This window comes from Asterias amurensis, chromosome 10, assembly GCF_032118995.1.
Source record: "Asterias amurensis chromosome 10, ASM3211899v1".
Lineage (NCBI taxonomy): Eukaryota > Metazoa > Echinodermata > Asteroidea > Forcipulatida > Asteriidae > Asterias > Asterias amurensis.
The window spans coordinates 18,676,526-18,689,090 of NC_092657.1; the positions used below are offsets into that span (position 1 = coordinate 18,676,526).

At 37.0% G+C, this 12,565-nt stretch overlaps 1 protein-coding gene across 1 annotated transcript in view; it reads right to left on the bottom strand.

Moving 5' to 3' along the window:
- LOC139943052 (uncharacterized) overlaps nt 1-12,565 on the bottom strand; it is a 40,121-nt gene that overhangs the window by 12,178 nt on the left and 15,378 nt on the right. The window contains exons 4-5 of the mRNA XM_071939863.1: nt 11,493-11,690; nt 2,155-2,330 (exon numbers count right to left, since the gene is read on the bottom strand). Of these exons, the coding sequence (XP_071795964.1) occupies nt 2,155-2,330; nt 11,493-11,690 (374 nt within the window). The remainder of the gene's footprint in view (nt 1-2,154; nt 2,331-11,492; nt 11,691-12,565) is intronic.

Consider the following 12,565-nt stretch of genomic DNA (forward strand, 5'->3'; position numbering starts at 1 on the left):
AAAACTTTCTATCAACCAATCATCTGATTGGTTTTTTTCAAAGCTACTTTGCATACCCGTTGACTCGCGAAGGTCGCATATAATTAACTGCACGCGTGACGTCATCAATAGCGTTTTGCCAGCTGACTAACTTCAACCACGAGAGGGCGCCTTTTATTGCGAGTGAAACAGCCGTGGGAGGGTCAAATTTAAGGAACACACCCGGCCCATGAGGTTTTACTTTTTAAAGATTTTTTGAAAAGTCAATAAATTTAACAAACAAAATCCGTACTTTACTGCTCACAAATATGGACAGTTTTACATATTTTTTTTAACCAAATTTTGAAGGGTCTAATCTACAAATTCAGACAACATGGGCCTGGCACAACTACATTGAATTTAAAGAGGATGGATGGTGGTAATTCCTTGATCGGGCCCATGAGGTTTAAATTTTTTGTTTTTATTTATTTTACTTTTTGACCAAAAAGTGATGATATTTTTGACCGAAAAGGTATTTGAATGGGAACTAAAGTGTGTTGAATCGGTTTTCAACTAGTGGTTTAAACCTCCCGAGGCCTGGTTCTTTTTAATTTACCTCGACTTCGTCTCGGTATAAAATGATCAAGAACCAGGCCTCGTTGGGATAAAACCACTAGTTGAAACCTATCCACCACACATTGATTCCCTTATTCATAAATACCTTTTCGGCCTAAAACATCATCACTTTTTGGTCAAAAAGTAAATTAAATGCAAAAATGTTAATTGTTAAATGATTTATTTCATCACAACACCCCTCCAGCTATAAAATGATAAAGCCCTCCACCGCCCTCTGGTAAACAACTCCTTATAAGGGAATGTTATGCGCCTCGCGCGTATCGCGTGATGTGACACAACTGTTTCAGCCGTTGCTCTCGACCGATATGAATGAAGAAACTGTCTTATAAGAACAGGTGCAAGGTCGCGTGTAACGCCCATAAATTAACACTTTTTACCGGCCATACACAAAGGTTTATACACACCCACGTGACGCGCTCTCCACCAATATGAATAGCGAAATTGTCTGAGGTATTTATGAATCGAAGATAAAACACCGTTTTCGCATAGTGTGTGTTTTCAGATGCTTAAATTTGGGACCTCAGCTTAGGTCTTGGACTCAATTCAAATATTTAAGTGAGAAATTACCTCTTTCTTAAAAACTACGTTATCTTGTACATTAGTTACAAATGTAAATTTGGAGGCAACCATATGCACTACATAATACAACAGGAAGGAACACCTCAGCAGCAAAAAAAAAAGATTTTCTTGCAACTCTATTTTACGGAAATTGACAAGTCAATGTTTGTTCCTTCGTGAAAGTTGTCTTATATTGGCTGCATGTACAATTATTGCCCTTCGTGACATGACCCGAAAATGAGTTTACAGGGCAATGTATTGATGGGAGCAATTATTTTAAGAACAAGAACAATTTTGTCAATTTCTAAGTAGGTCCTGGATTGACCTTTACAAAGGTGAAATAACTGGATTTCCCCAGCAGGCTGGGTGAACAACACACAACAACATAAAGCATAGTCTTGTACAATTGTACAGATTATCCTCGAGCCAGATATTTTGGAGCATTTAACCCAAAGAAGATGGAAATGAAACGGCGTTCCATTAGTAGGTATGCCACTTCATTTAGTCGCCGCATTGGGACAGCTGTTCTGCAGCACCCACAATTTATTTGGTCTAATCTCACTCTATTTCGTTTTGATGGCATTCATCTGTCTTAGGTTGGGATGAGCTATTTCGGTGTAATTTACGGGGCTGCATCAATTTACATCACCCCTCCTACAAATTTTCGAAGTACAAGTACAACATTTTGGTGTTGACTTGGTTGGAAGTTGAACCGAAGTGAAGTTCCCGCACATAAGCAGCATAGGGCGACCTGTTGAGCTCCGCCCATTGCAAAAAGACGTCTCGGGAAAACCCTGGAAAAATGTGCAAGGTCATGAAAAGACCAACTGTACTGGGCTTAGCAAGCCCACATAGCATTACTGAACTAGCCAAGGTGGCACCACAACAGTTGTGTGGGTCCACTGAATAATGTATTCTGTGAGTGATAAAATGAATTATTCTCCAACTATATTTAAATACCACTATTAAAATGTTACCCATACACCAGTATACATTATTTACCTGCCGGGAACTTGTGACCTACAACATACAGGAAACCAGCGTAAGGATGTTTTTCATATAGCACATGACCAAGTGCAATGACGTTAACGGTTTGTGTCCAGCAGTCTTTATCATCATTAAACGATGCAGCTTCACATCCATCAAGTCTTTTACCAGCTTGGAGAGCCAAACCCGACCTATCAAGCAAACAAAAACGTAACATAATAAAGTGCACCCTCCGTTTTATGTTCTGATATTTATTCAATTAATGTGTCAATAACTACGTATTAAGTGAATGGCCAAAATGATGTCGATATTATTTACTTTTAACCCAACACCTGTGACGCCATGCTATTGTTAAATCACCTGGATACATTATCATATACTGAAAATGAGCAATGGTCAATAAATTGACAAGTGACATATTTTTATCTAATAAAGTTGATACTTTTGGTTTATTCGTTTTCAGTCAGTGACGACACACATACGGAGCCGGCCCCTTCAGACGATGTGGCCTTTGACGTCACTCGAAACCATGATTCGCGCGTATACCACCGGGCAAAACCTTTTTGTTTTGGCAGCCACCTAGAAAGTACACGATTCGCGAAAATACCGCCGGGCAAGACCTTTTGTTTTGACAGCCAGCTAAAGTAGACGTAAAAATTGAAACGAAGGCCATATCTGTCGTTATGTATGAAAAAATCGATGCAACTCAAATTTCACGTTGTACGTAAAAAAAATTGCTTCAAAAAGACAGAAAACAAGTCACAAAAACACAGCAAATTTTCCCTTTATGAATGTCAGCAACATTCCCCAAGTAGTATTTATGGATAGAGTATTTCATATTCTTCCCGAAAATGTCAAAAACGAGACCGGATCGTAGCTCGTCCAGTCAGGATACAACGATTTCCACCGTTAATCCAAAACTCCCTTTACACAAAAAATCAACTATTAGACAGCATGGTTTTCCTGCACGGTGATTGGCTGATGATGACATCATCGACTGATATGGCATCATGCTGTTTTTTCGTTGTATCCTGACTGGACTAGCTACGACGTGTTCTCGCTTTTAACATTTCCGGGAAGAATATGAAATATTCTATCCATATATACCAAATGGGGACTGTTGCCGACAATCATAACGGGAAAGTTTGCCGTGTTTTTGTGACTTATTTTCTTTCTTTTTGAAGCATTTTTTTGTTTTAAGTTGCACTGATTTGTTTTCATACAGAACGACAGATATAATCTCCATTTGAATGTGCTGCTACATTATTTTTGTCAATACTTTTCAGATAAGGCCAAAAAAGACTGAATTTCAGAAGCCCTTTGTCCTAATTATTCATTCAAACCGAGGTCACGCATGAAAAACCACAATCAACACTGCATATAAAACCGGGCAAATAGGCCTATTAACGCATGGGTTGCGGGTAGACTGTACACGTCTTTTTGCCCGGCGAAATATGACGTGTACAGTGTTTTGTCAACAGAGGGCGATTTTGAATGTAAAGGTCACATCGTGTATAGAGACCGATCTAAAGAAGAAAATCATTCTATGATTCAATTCACAATGTCATTTAATTTGTGTCCCCTCATCGGAATTTTGTTGTATTGCTCTTAAACCGTTTTGATGTATAGACTTGCCTTTTTTACGTATATCATTTTTGGTGTGTTTTTCTGTGTTTGTCTTTGCTTGTTTGCCTTTTTATAAATTGTTTTGTGTTTTGTATTATCTTCTGCTTTTTTATATGCCTCCTCTTGCCTCAATGTATTTTTAGGGTTTTAGGAGACATACGCCTTTTGGCGACAGTTATTTTTTTATACTTTTATGCTCTCCTGGGCACCCCACTGTTGTTTTACTTTGTTTTCTTAAATATTTTTTAATGTATGTATATGTGCTTGTAAATGTGATTGCCCGAATAAATATTATTATTATTATAACTATCACAATGATCATTCAATTTCATTTGAACCAACCTAGGGGTTGATGAAATGATCAGGCATTTATCTTTATAAAATAATTTGGGTATTTTTTGTGACACAAAACACAATGACCACAGATTTACATTTAATTTACACCGTTTTAAGACATTGCTAGTATAAAGCGTAGCCGGCCTTAACATTTTAGTTGCTGGGGTGCTGACGGTTTTGAGAAATGAGTAAAACAATGTAATGAAAATACGTGTAACATGCTAAAATAGATTTCGTCTCATGATCACTGAGACGAAAATTATGTTCATGACATGTTGTTTTACTCATTTCTCAAACAATTTAGCACATCATCAGCAAGTAATATTTTGAGGGAAGCTTTCTACCATCATTATCTTCAAACTGTAAAAGTTTAATGCTAATCTGTGGACATTGTGTTTTTTGTCCTACAGAAAGTGCATAGCCCATAATGGGCTAACGATAGGAATTTCCTGCATGATGCCCAACACTCTAACAGTGTGGATGGCTACATTAAGGTCTACTCGTATGTTGTCTCAGGGTTACAACACTCTGCATTTAGACTCAAAACAAACAATGCTGATTGTTGCGGTACCCGCTGCCAAAACATAGGATTCGAACTGCCTCTAGCTGCCGGGCAACCTCGGTAGTCTAGTTGGTAAGACACTGCTCTAGAATTGCAAGGGTCGTGGGTTCGAATCCCACCCGAGTAACATGCCTGTGATGTTTTTTCACAGGACTCGGGAAGTACTGAGTATACACATCGGTGTATGGGTACAAAACGAAATTAATATTCTTTAACCTATAATATGACGTATAACCATGGGAAGTAGAAATGCTCGCAATCTGCCAGGCGCACATTGTCAACTTAACAATTAGGCAGAATGTAACTTCAACTAGCATTCATTGACATTTAGGTATATCTGAGAAACAAAAGTGATTTAAAATGTGTGAACTCTTAAACCAAACTTGAAGGTGGTAAAATCTTTTAAACTTGGCTTATGAAGAAAATTTGCCCCTTGCTTGAATTGTTAAGTAATGTAGACATAATTATTGTTTGCGTATAAAAGCAATAGTTTCGCAACAAACGACCAAAAACTATTACATTTATTTAACACTACTGAACAAGTAAAGTATGTTGTCAACGTATCTACCACTTTGAAGTTTCATTTTACTTTTGTATATTGTATAACATAGGTTTTACAAAAAGTATTTACATTGTAGAATTAGTTTTGGGAAAATGTTAGGGAAACAAACGAAAATGGGAGAACCTGCTCCCCTCTGCATGGAACACAGAACTTGATATTGTGTCAATTCCAGATAAGAAGGACATCAGTAGAGTATGGAACTTACGATAAACATGATGTAATCGGCTTCTCACTATTTACTGAATCAATTGGCACTTTCAGTGCAGGCTACGTTATACGTCATGTTTTAAGTCATATGTTGCTGTTGCTGTTGCTGTTGCTGTTGCTGTTGCTGTTGCTGTTGCTGTTGCTGTTGCTGTTGCTGTTGCTGTTGCTGTTGCTGTTGCTGTTGTTGTTGTTGTTGTTGTTGTTGTTGTTGTTGTTGTTGTTGTTGTTGTTGTTGTTGTTGTTGTTGTTGTTGTTGTTGTTGTTGTTGTTGTTGTTGTTGTTGTTGTTGTTGTTGTTGTTGTTGTTGTTGTTGTTGTTGTTGTTGTTGTTGTTGTTGTTGTTGTTGTTGTTGTTGTTGTTGTTGTTGTTATTATGCTATGCAGTATGTACATATCATGAGTTGTGACTTCTTGAGAGGAGTCTACTCATTCTGTTTTACTACCACTGTTCAGGAACCATTACTTTCTAACCGGCTTCCGTACACATTGCAGATGAGCAGAATACCTTGATTCACAACTTGTACATGTATTTGTTGTGTTTAGCTGCTTTTTGTGTTTAAAAAGTTGGTCCTGGGCGAATGGCTTTTAAAGGAAAGAATCGCAGCGCTTACGTGCTCAACTCCTGCGAAACTTTCACTGCGAAAACAACAGTGACTTAAAAATTTGATTTGCATTCCCATGAGAATACCCGTGCTTTACTTGTGCAAAAGTAGGCAGGGGCGACTAGTGTGCTTTAGTGTTAAAGTCGCAACTACAAAATTATTATTTGAGTCGCGACTACTATTTTTCTCTACTCCGTTATAATCGTGCTCAAATGTTGACTACAAAAATTTTCCCGAATACCTCTCTGGTAAAACAGTTGTGTTGCTTCTTACTATTCACAACAACATATATAATGTTGCGCTTGCAACACATTGCGGCAAAAGTCTTGAGAATCCGTAATTTATCTCGACAAGTGTCATAGTTGGGCTTGAGGTGCGACTAGTCGAGTAGTAATTTAGTCGCCCACCAGGCCTATCATGATGGGAACTTGCTTAATGAAAAATCTTGTGCGAATGGGCCCATGTCATTCTCTGCTCTGGAAGCAAAGATTCAGTGCTTAGCAGAAGCAGTGCATTATGCGCTTACTTCAAGCGATATACACTGCTTAGCAGGGATTTATTTTGTTTGTGTGCTTCCAAGCTCGCACATTATAATCCGCGCTCGCACATTAAGCGGAAAATCGTGATCGTAGGTGCAGAGTGTGGTGGTTACGAGTTCAGTAAAATCCACTCGTGCTAGACCAAACATCAAACCACCAACCAAATACAAGGATTTTTATCCTTGAGTAGTTTGTCACATGACAATGGACTCTTAAAATACTGTCATGAACTCAAGAAACCAACCAAATCAAATAATCATAAGTCTATGGGGCGCCGTTTATGACTTTACTACGAAACCAATATATATAGAATGGAACCAATATATATAGAAAGGAACCAATATATATAGAATGGAACCAATATATATAGAATGGAACCAATATATATAGAATGGAACCAATATATATAGAATGGAACCAATATATATAGAATGGAACCAATATATATAGAATGGAACCAATATATATAGAATGGAACCAATATATATAGAATGGAACCAACATATATAAACTGCTCACAAAAAGTAAGGAAACTTTTTTCAATCCAGTATATTTGTTATTATTTAAGAGTCAGTTCAGGTAAATAATTGACATAGTTGCTCACGGTCAAAAAATGATTTTTTTTTTTATACTTTGTGGGTGGAAGGGCCTTGGGGTGCAAGTAAACAAAATTGCATTTTCAATTCCATATATAGCCCGTTGCCATGGTTACGGCTCATTTTTTTGGGGGGCCATTTTAGTTTGGACACAGTACTTGCTCACTTTTAGAGCCTCTTTGTTCTGATAGGGATGAAAATGTTTAGTTTGGTAGCGAGCAGGGGACCAAGAAGACTGTTAAATGTATACACAAGAATAGTAAAGAATGCTCATCGTACTACTTCTCTTCTTGCAATGTGAATCATACATGTACAACTAGGTAAAGTAGTCATGACAAAACAAGAACTCTCAGTGGCAAAGCATGGTTATAAACTTTTTATATGTTACTTAAAGAACATGGAAACAGTGCCATATTTTTTTAACAAGCATGCTCGTTTTTGTTTTTTATCAATTCAAACTAAGGGATAACTTCAAAATGCATTTTTATTGTTTTTGGAAAAATTACCATGTTTGAGGCAGAAGTGTAACAATAGAATACATTAAACCAAAGTGTTTCTCCCCAGCAGACATGCAAACCATAATGATAGCCCAATCACAACCAAAGGGGAAATATTCTGAGGACCAATAATAAATTAAGACAGTACAAACTTTCTTGATGTGCAAGGGAAATTAAAAAATGTGACTTTCAAAAAAGAGGCGCTGTTCACAAAACTTTTTTATTTTGTTATGCAATGTCAAGAAATATGATTGGGCCGGGGCCGGGGTGGGGCCGGGGCAAATTCTAAGATTTAGGTCATTAACAAGTCCTGATCAATGTTTGGTAATGCACTAAGCCTACAGAGTGCTTATGAAAAGCTGCCAGATTGATGGAATTATTACTAACTTCTTAATGTTATAAATTCAAAATGAAGTAAATATTTCAAAATGCATTTCTCTATGTTTTCGGGGAAAAGGGTTTATTTTTGAAACAGTTCTGTTGCATCAGGATGCAATTGCCCGGGTTTTTCTTAACAGAAATAAAAAGAAAAGTTTTGGCCCTGATCAAAACCGAAAGGAAAATATTCTGAGACCCCTGCAAAAATGAAATTTTGAGTGCAAAAAATATGGTAAAAATGTTGATTTTGCAAGTTCTAAAAACATACTATAATGCACGATCTTAAAACACCACAAGGGTGAAATTTATAGCAATAGTTTTTTTGTCTCAAGTAAAGCCAAGGATGATAATTTATAGTGATGGAAAAGGTTTCATAAATATGCTTGTTTTTTGGTGGGGTGGGTGGAGTTGTAAATATTAACTAAAACACAGTTTTTCAGACCCCCAAATCGGCCTAAAGTGGCCTAAAAACAAATAAACTGTTACCATGGCAACGTGTTATATTATTATTTGAAATGTAAACGCTGTTTATTTGGACCCCAGGTCCCTACCATCCACAAAGTATAACAAAAATGTTCCTTATTTTTTACCGTGGACACGTTTATCGATACTATGTGAAAAGACCCTTAAAAAGGCATTTTTCACGTTTTTGGGAAAAAAGTAGTCTAGTTTTGAGGCAGTACTGTCACAACATGATACAATTGCCCAAGTTTTCGACACCAGATATGGAAAGACCAATGTTTGCCCTAATAACAGCCGAAAGGATAATTTTCTGAGACCCCTGGCAAGTTGACATTTTGGGGTCCAAAAATAGGGTAAAAATGTCGATTTTGCAAGTTCTAAAAACATACTGTAATGCATGATGCAAAAATAGCACAAGGGTGATATTTAAAGCAATAATTTTTTTCTCAAGGAAGGCCAAGGATGATACTTTGTAGTGATATAAAAGGTTTTTTGAAAAAATTTTGCATTTTGGTGGGGTGGAGTTGTAAATATGAGCTAAAATCCAGTTTTTCAGACCTCAAAATCGGCCTAAAATGGCAAAAAAAAAAAAAAAATGAGCTGTAACCATGGCAACGGGCTATATATGGAATTAAAAATGCAATTTTGTTTACTTGCACCCCAAGGCCCTCCCACCCACACAGTATAAAAAAATTCATTTTTTGACCGTGAGCAACTATGTCAATTATTTACCTGAACTGACTCTTAATACTCTCTTTGTATATGGTATATATCAATGCAAAGCTGAACTGTTCCTCTTTAAAATGATGCCACATTTGCAATGATTACATGTTGCTGGACTTGTCTACATGAATAACAATGAGGCAAAGTCACAAATCAAATGTGCCAAAATTACCGTTGTCTGTGAATGGTCAATAGGTAATGCTCATTAATCAAACCGATCAAGCTTTTCAGAACTATTACACAGTGATTTTCACCAGTGAGCTCATCGGACACGATTTACCCTCATCTCATGAAAAACACCTTGTTTGATGGGTATTTGCAAGAAGATATTCTACAGCCGGATGCAGTCCCATACTTGCAGACTTTGGACCAAACGCCATCTTTCAAGATGACAACGCTCGCCCCCCTCGAGCCCGACTGGTGATTGACTACCTGAAAAATGTTGGGGTGAACCGGATGGATTGGCCCGCTTACAGTCCAGACCTGGATCCTATGGAACATCTGTGGGACCAGCTTGGCCTCGCTGTCCGCGCCAGAACCACCAACACATCAACTGTGGCTGACCTAACTAGGTTCCTTAATGAAGAATGGAACGCCAATTCCTCATCATCAGCGCATCACAAGACTTGTGTGCAGCATGAGAAGAAGGTGCCATGCTGTTATCAACGCCTTCGGATCATCCACTCGTTACTGAACTTTTTGTATCAATAAAGTGTAATAAGATCAGTAAGTTGTCTTGCTCTATACCCAATTTCTAGTCTCAATCAAGTGGATTAAGATCAGTAAGTTGTCTTGCTTGTTTGAATTACAGTGTCAATTCATACAGTAACACAACAATATTGCTAATTTTGGCACATTTGATTTGTGACTTTGTCTCATTCTCATTAACGTGGTCAAGTCCAGCAACATGTAATCATTGCAATTGTTGTATCATTTTAAAGAGGAAGAGTTCAGCTTTGCAATAATACATACCATATACAAAAAGAGTATTTAATAATAACAAATATACCGGATTGACCGAAAAGTTTCCTTTCTAACGAAAAGAAAAATATATAGAACGTAACCAAAATATATAGAACGAAATAAAATATATATAGAATGAAATATATATCTATATAACGAAATAATAATTGATATATAACGAAATAATAATATAAAAATAATATAGAACAAAACATAAATATATGGGACGAAACATAAATATATAGATCGAATCAGAAATATATAGAACGAAACAAAAATATATAGAACGAAGAGGGCGCACTGTGCGGCCTGGCCATTATTCGTCGAAGGGGGCGCTTCGTTCTATTTCCAGCTCAACCGGAAGTGGGACCATATCTTAAGAACTACACAACCGATTTTCAATCTTGTTACTCTTATAGACTTCTTAGGCATTTAAAATAAACTTTGAAAAGCCGTGACCCCAAGTTGACCTCTTCTTCCGGGTCAACCGGAAGTGGGACCATATCTCAAGAATTACACAACCAATTTTCAAACTTGTTTTCAGTTACAGACTCCTTGATCATTGTAGCACTTAATCAAAGCAAAAGAACACGAAACAGCTTTGTGTTTGTTCACAAACACCTAATGTCTAGTTACCACCATTGAGTTTGTCAATTTTCATAATCACCAAGAGGGATAAGTATATTGGCCAATTATTAATCTTTGTCCGAAATATTGAATATAAATGTTGTGATAAAGGAGCGTAATAAACATGTTCTTTATCAATACCTGACGGGAAAGTCTCCTGATTTAGGGACTTTATAATGAACGATCTAGTGAACAAATGTATTTTAAAACCAGCCCCATTATTATGCCTACATCTCAATACATTTTGGGTTGGAATACAAAACTAGTTAACATTTACCCAGTAAGTTTCCGTTTGGTTTATAACTTGATATAAAACTACTTCTTATTTTTAATTTTGAATTGGTTTAGTTTCAAAGACTGATTGAATTTCAAAAAGTCTAACTCGAACTCTGATTCACTGAGCGAAACATTTCATTCAATTATTGTAAACACTTTTAAAATGTTGCGTTGCGTTTTAGAGGACCAACCGATTTCACGAAACGCTAGGGATTAATTCTGTTTTGAGTTAGGACAAGTAACTTGTTCTAACTTATGGTATGTTCAATGCGTCCTAACGTTTATGGATACTGAAGTCCAAAAGTTTAATCCTAAGTTAAGAAGGGGTTGGTGAAATCGACGGCCGCACTATTTATACGTATAAGAAATCAGTTATGTTGCACATCAATAATTGATACCTTCCGTTTGCCGTTGGTGTTCTGTCGTCGTAATAGCTAGATTGTTCCTCGTGCTTGGGATAGAGGTAAAAGCCATTTGTGCCTCTATCAAGGGCTCTGTATTTCCCAATGAGGTACTCGTTGAAGGGTAAGGGCCCACCGATCATCGTGTCATTCGTCTCGTCGGTAGCGGTGATACAACATTTCGATGCCTTAGGCCTTCAAAAAAAAAAAAAAAAAGGATTATAAAAGGTATTGCTGTCATAAGCTTTTCATGCCATGGTAAGCTTGTGAAAATCATTTTTAGCAAACCAATATTTTGTCAAGGTTTGCGACTTGGGTTACAAATCGTGAATTATATATATCAAATTTTTACGATACGGGCAAGATCATTGGGCCGAATTCATACAACAACAACTTTTTGATTGCGTTTTTGAGCAATTGCTTGAAGTGTTACAAGACGCCAACATGACAGCTTGACCTCTTACTTGTTCGTGATTTACAGAGAAGATTATTTGTTCCGTGGAAGATTTCATAATGTTTATGCTCGGTACAGATGACCGGGCTCGGCCTAGAGAAACAATCGGGAGAAATTCCACCAATCCAACCTATCGTAAATTGTTTTGTTTCGACAAACAAAAATTAATGTTCGATCTATTTTTCTTTTCAGTTCCTGTTGACACATTCATGCAGCCATAACTAATACATTTTTTGCTTCAAGTACAGCTGTGACGGATTTGTTTTTCTTCAGAAACATCACGATAAAAAAAATCATCACGTGTCTGAAACCATTTTTAATGTTAATAATCTATCCCATTTCGGACAGAAAATAAGCCCCTGCTCTTTCTCACAACACTTGTGTGCACAAACACACATATTCATGAATATGCAGTGCGGTCACAGCCATTCCAGATAAAGGGGGTAAATAAAACTAGAGCGGATAATGTTCTCGCATACAGCCATGAATACAGTGCATGTAGCCTGATAATTATTTCCAAACTGAAAACAATAAAGAGTGTTATAATTGTCATGCTTGTTGTAGTAGACTGAACAATAACAATGACAATAACAATAACGATAACGATAACGATAGC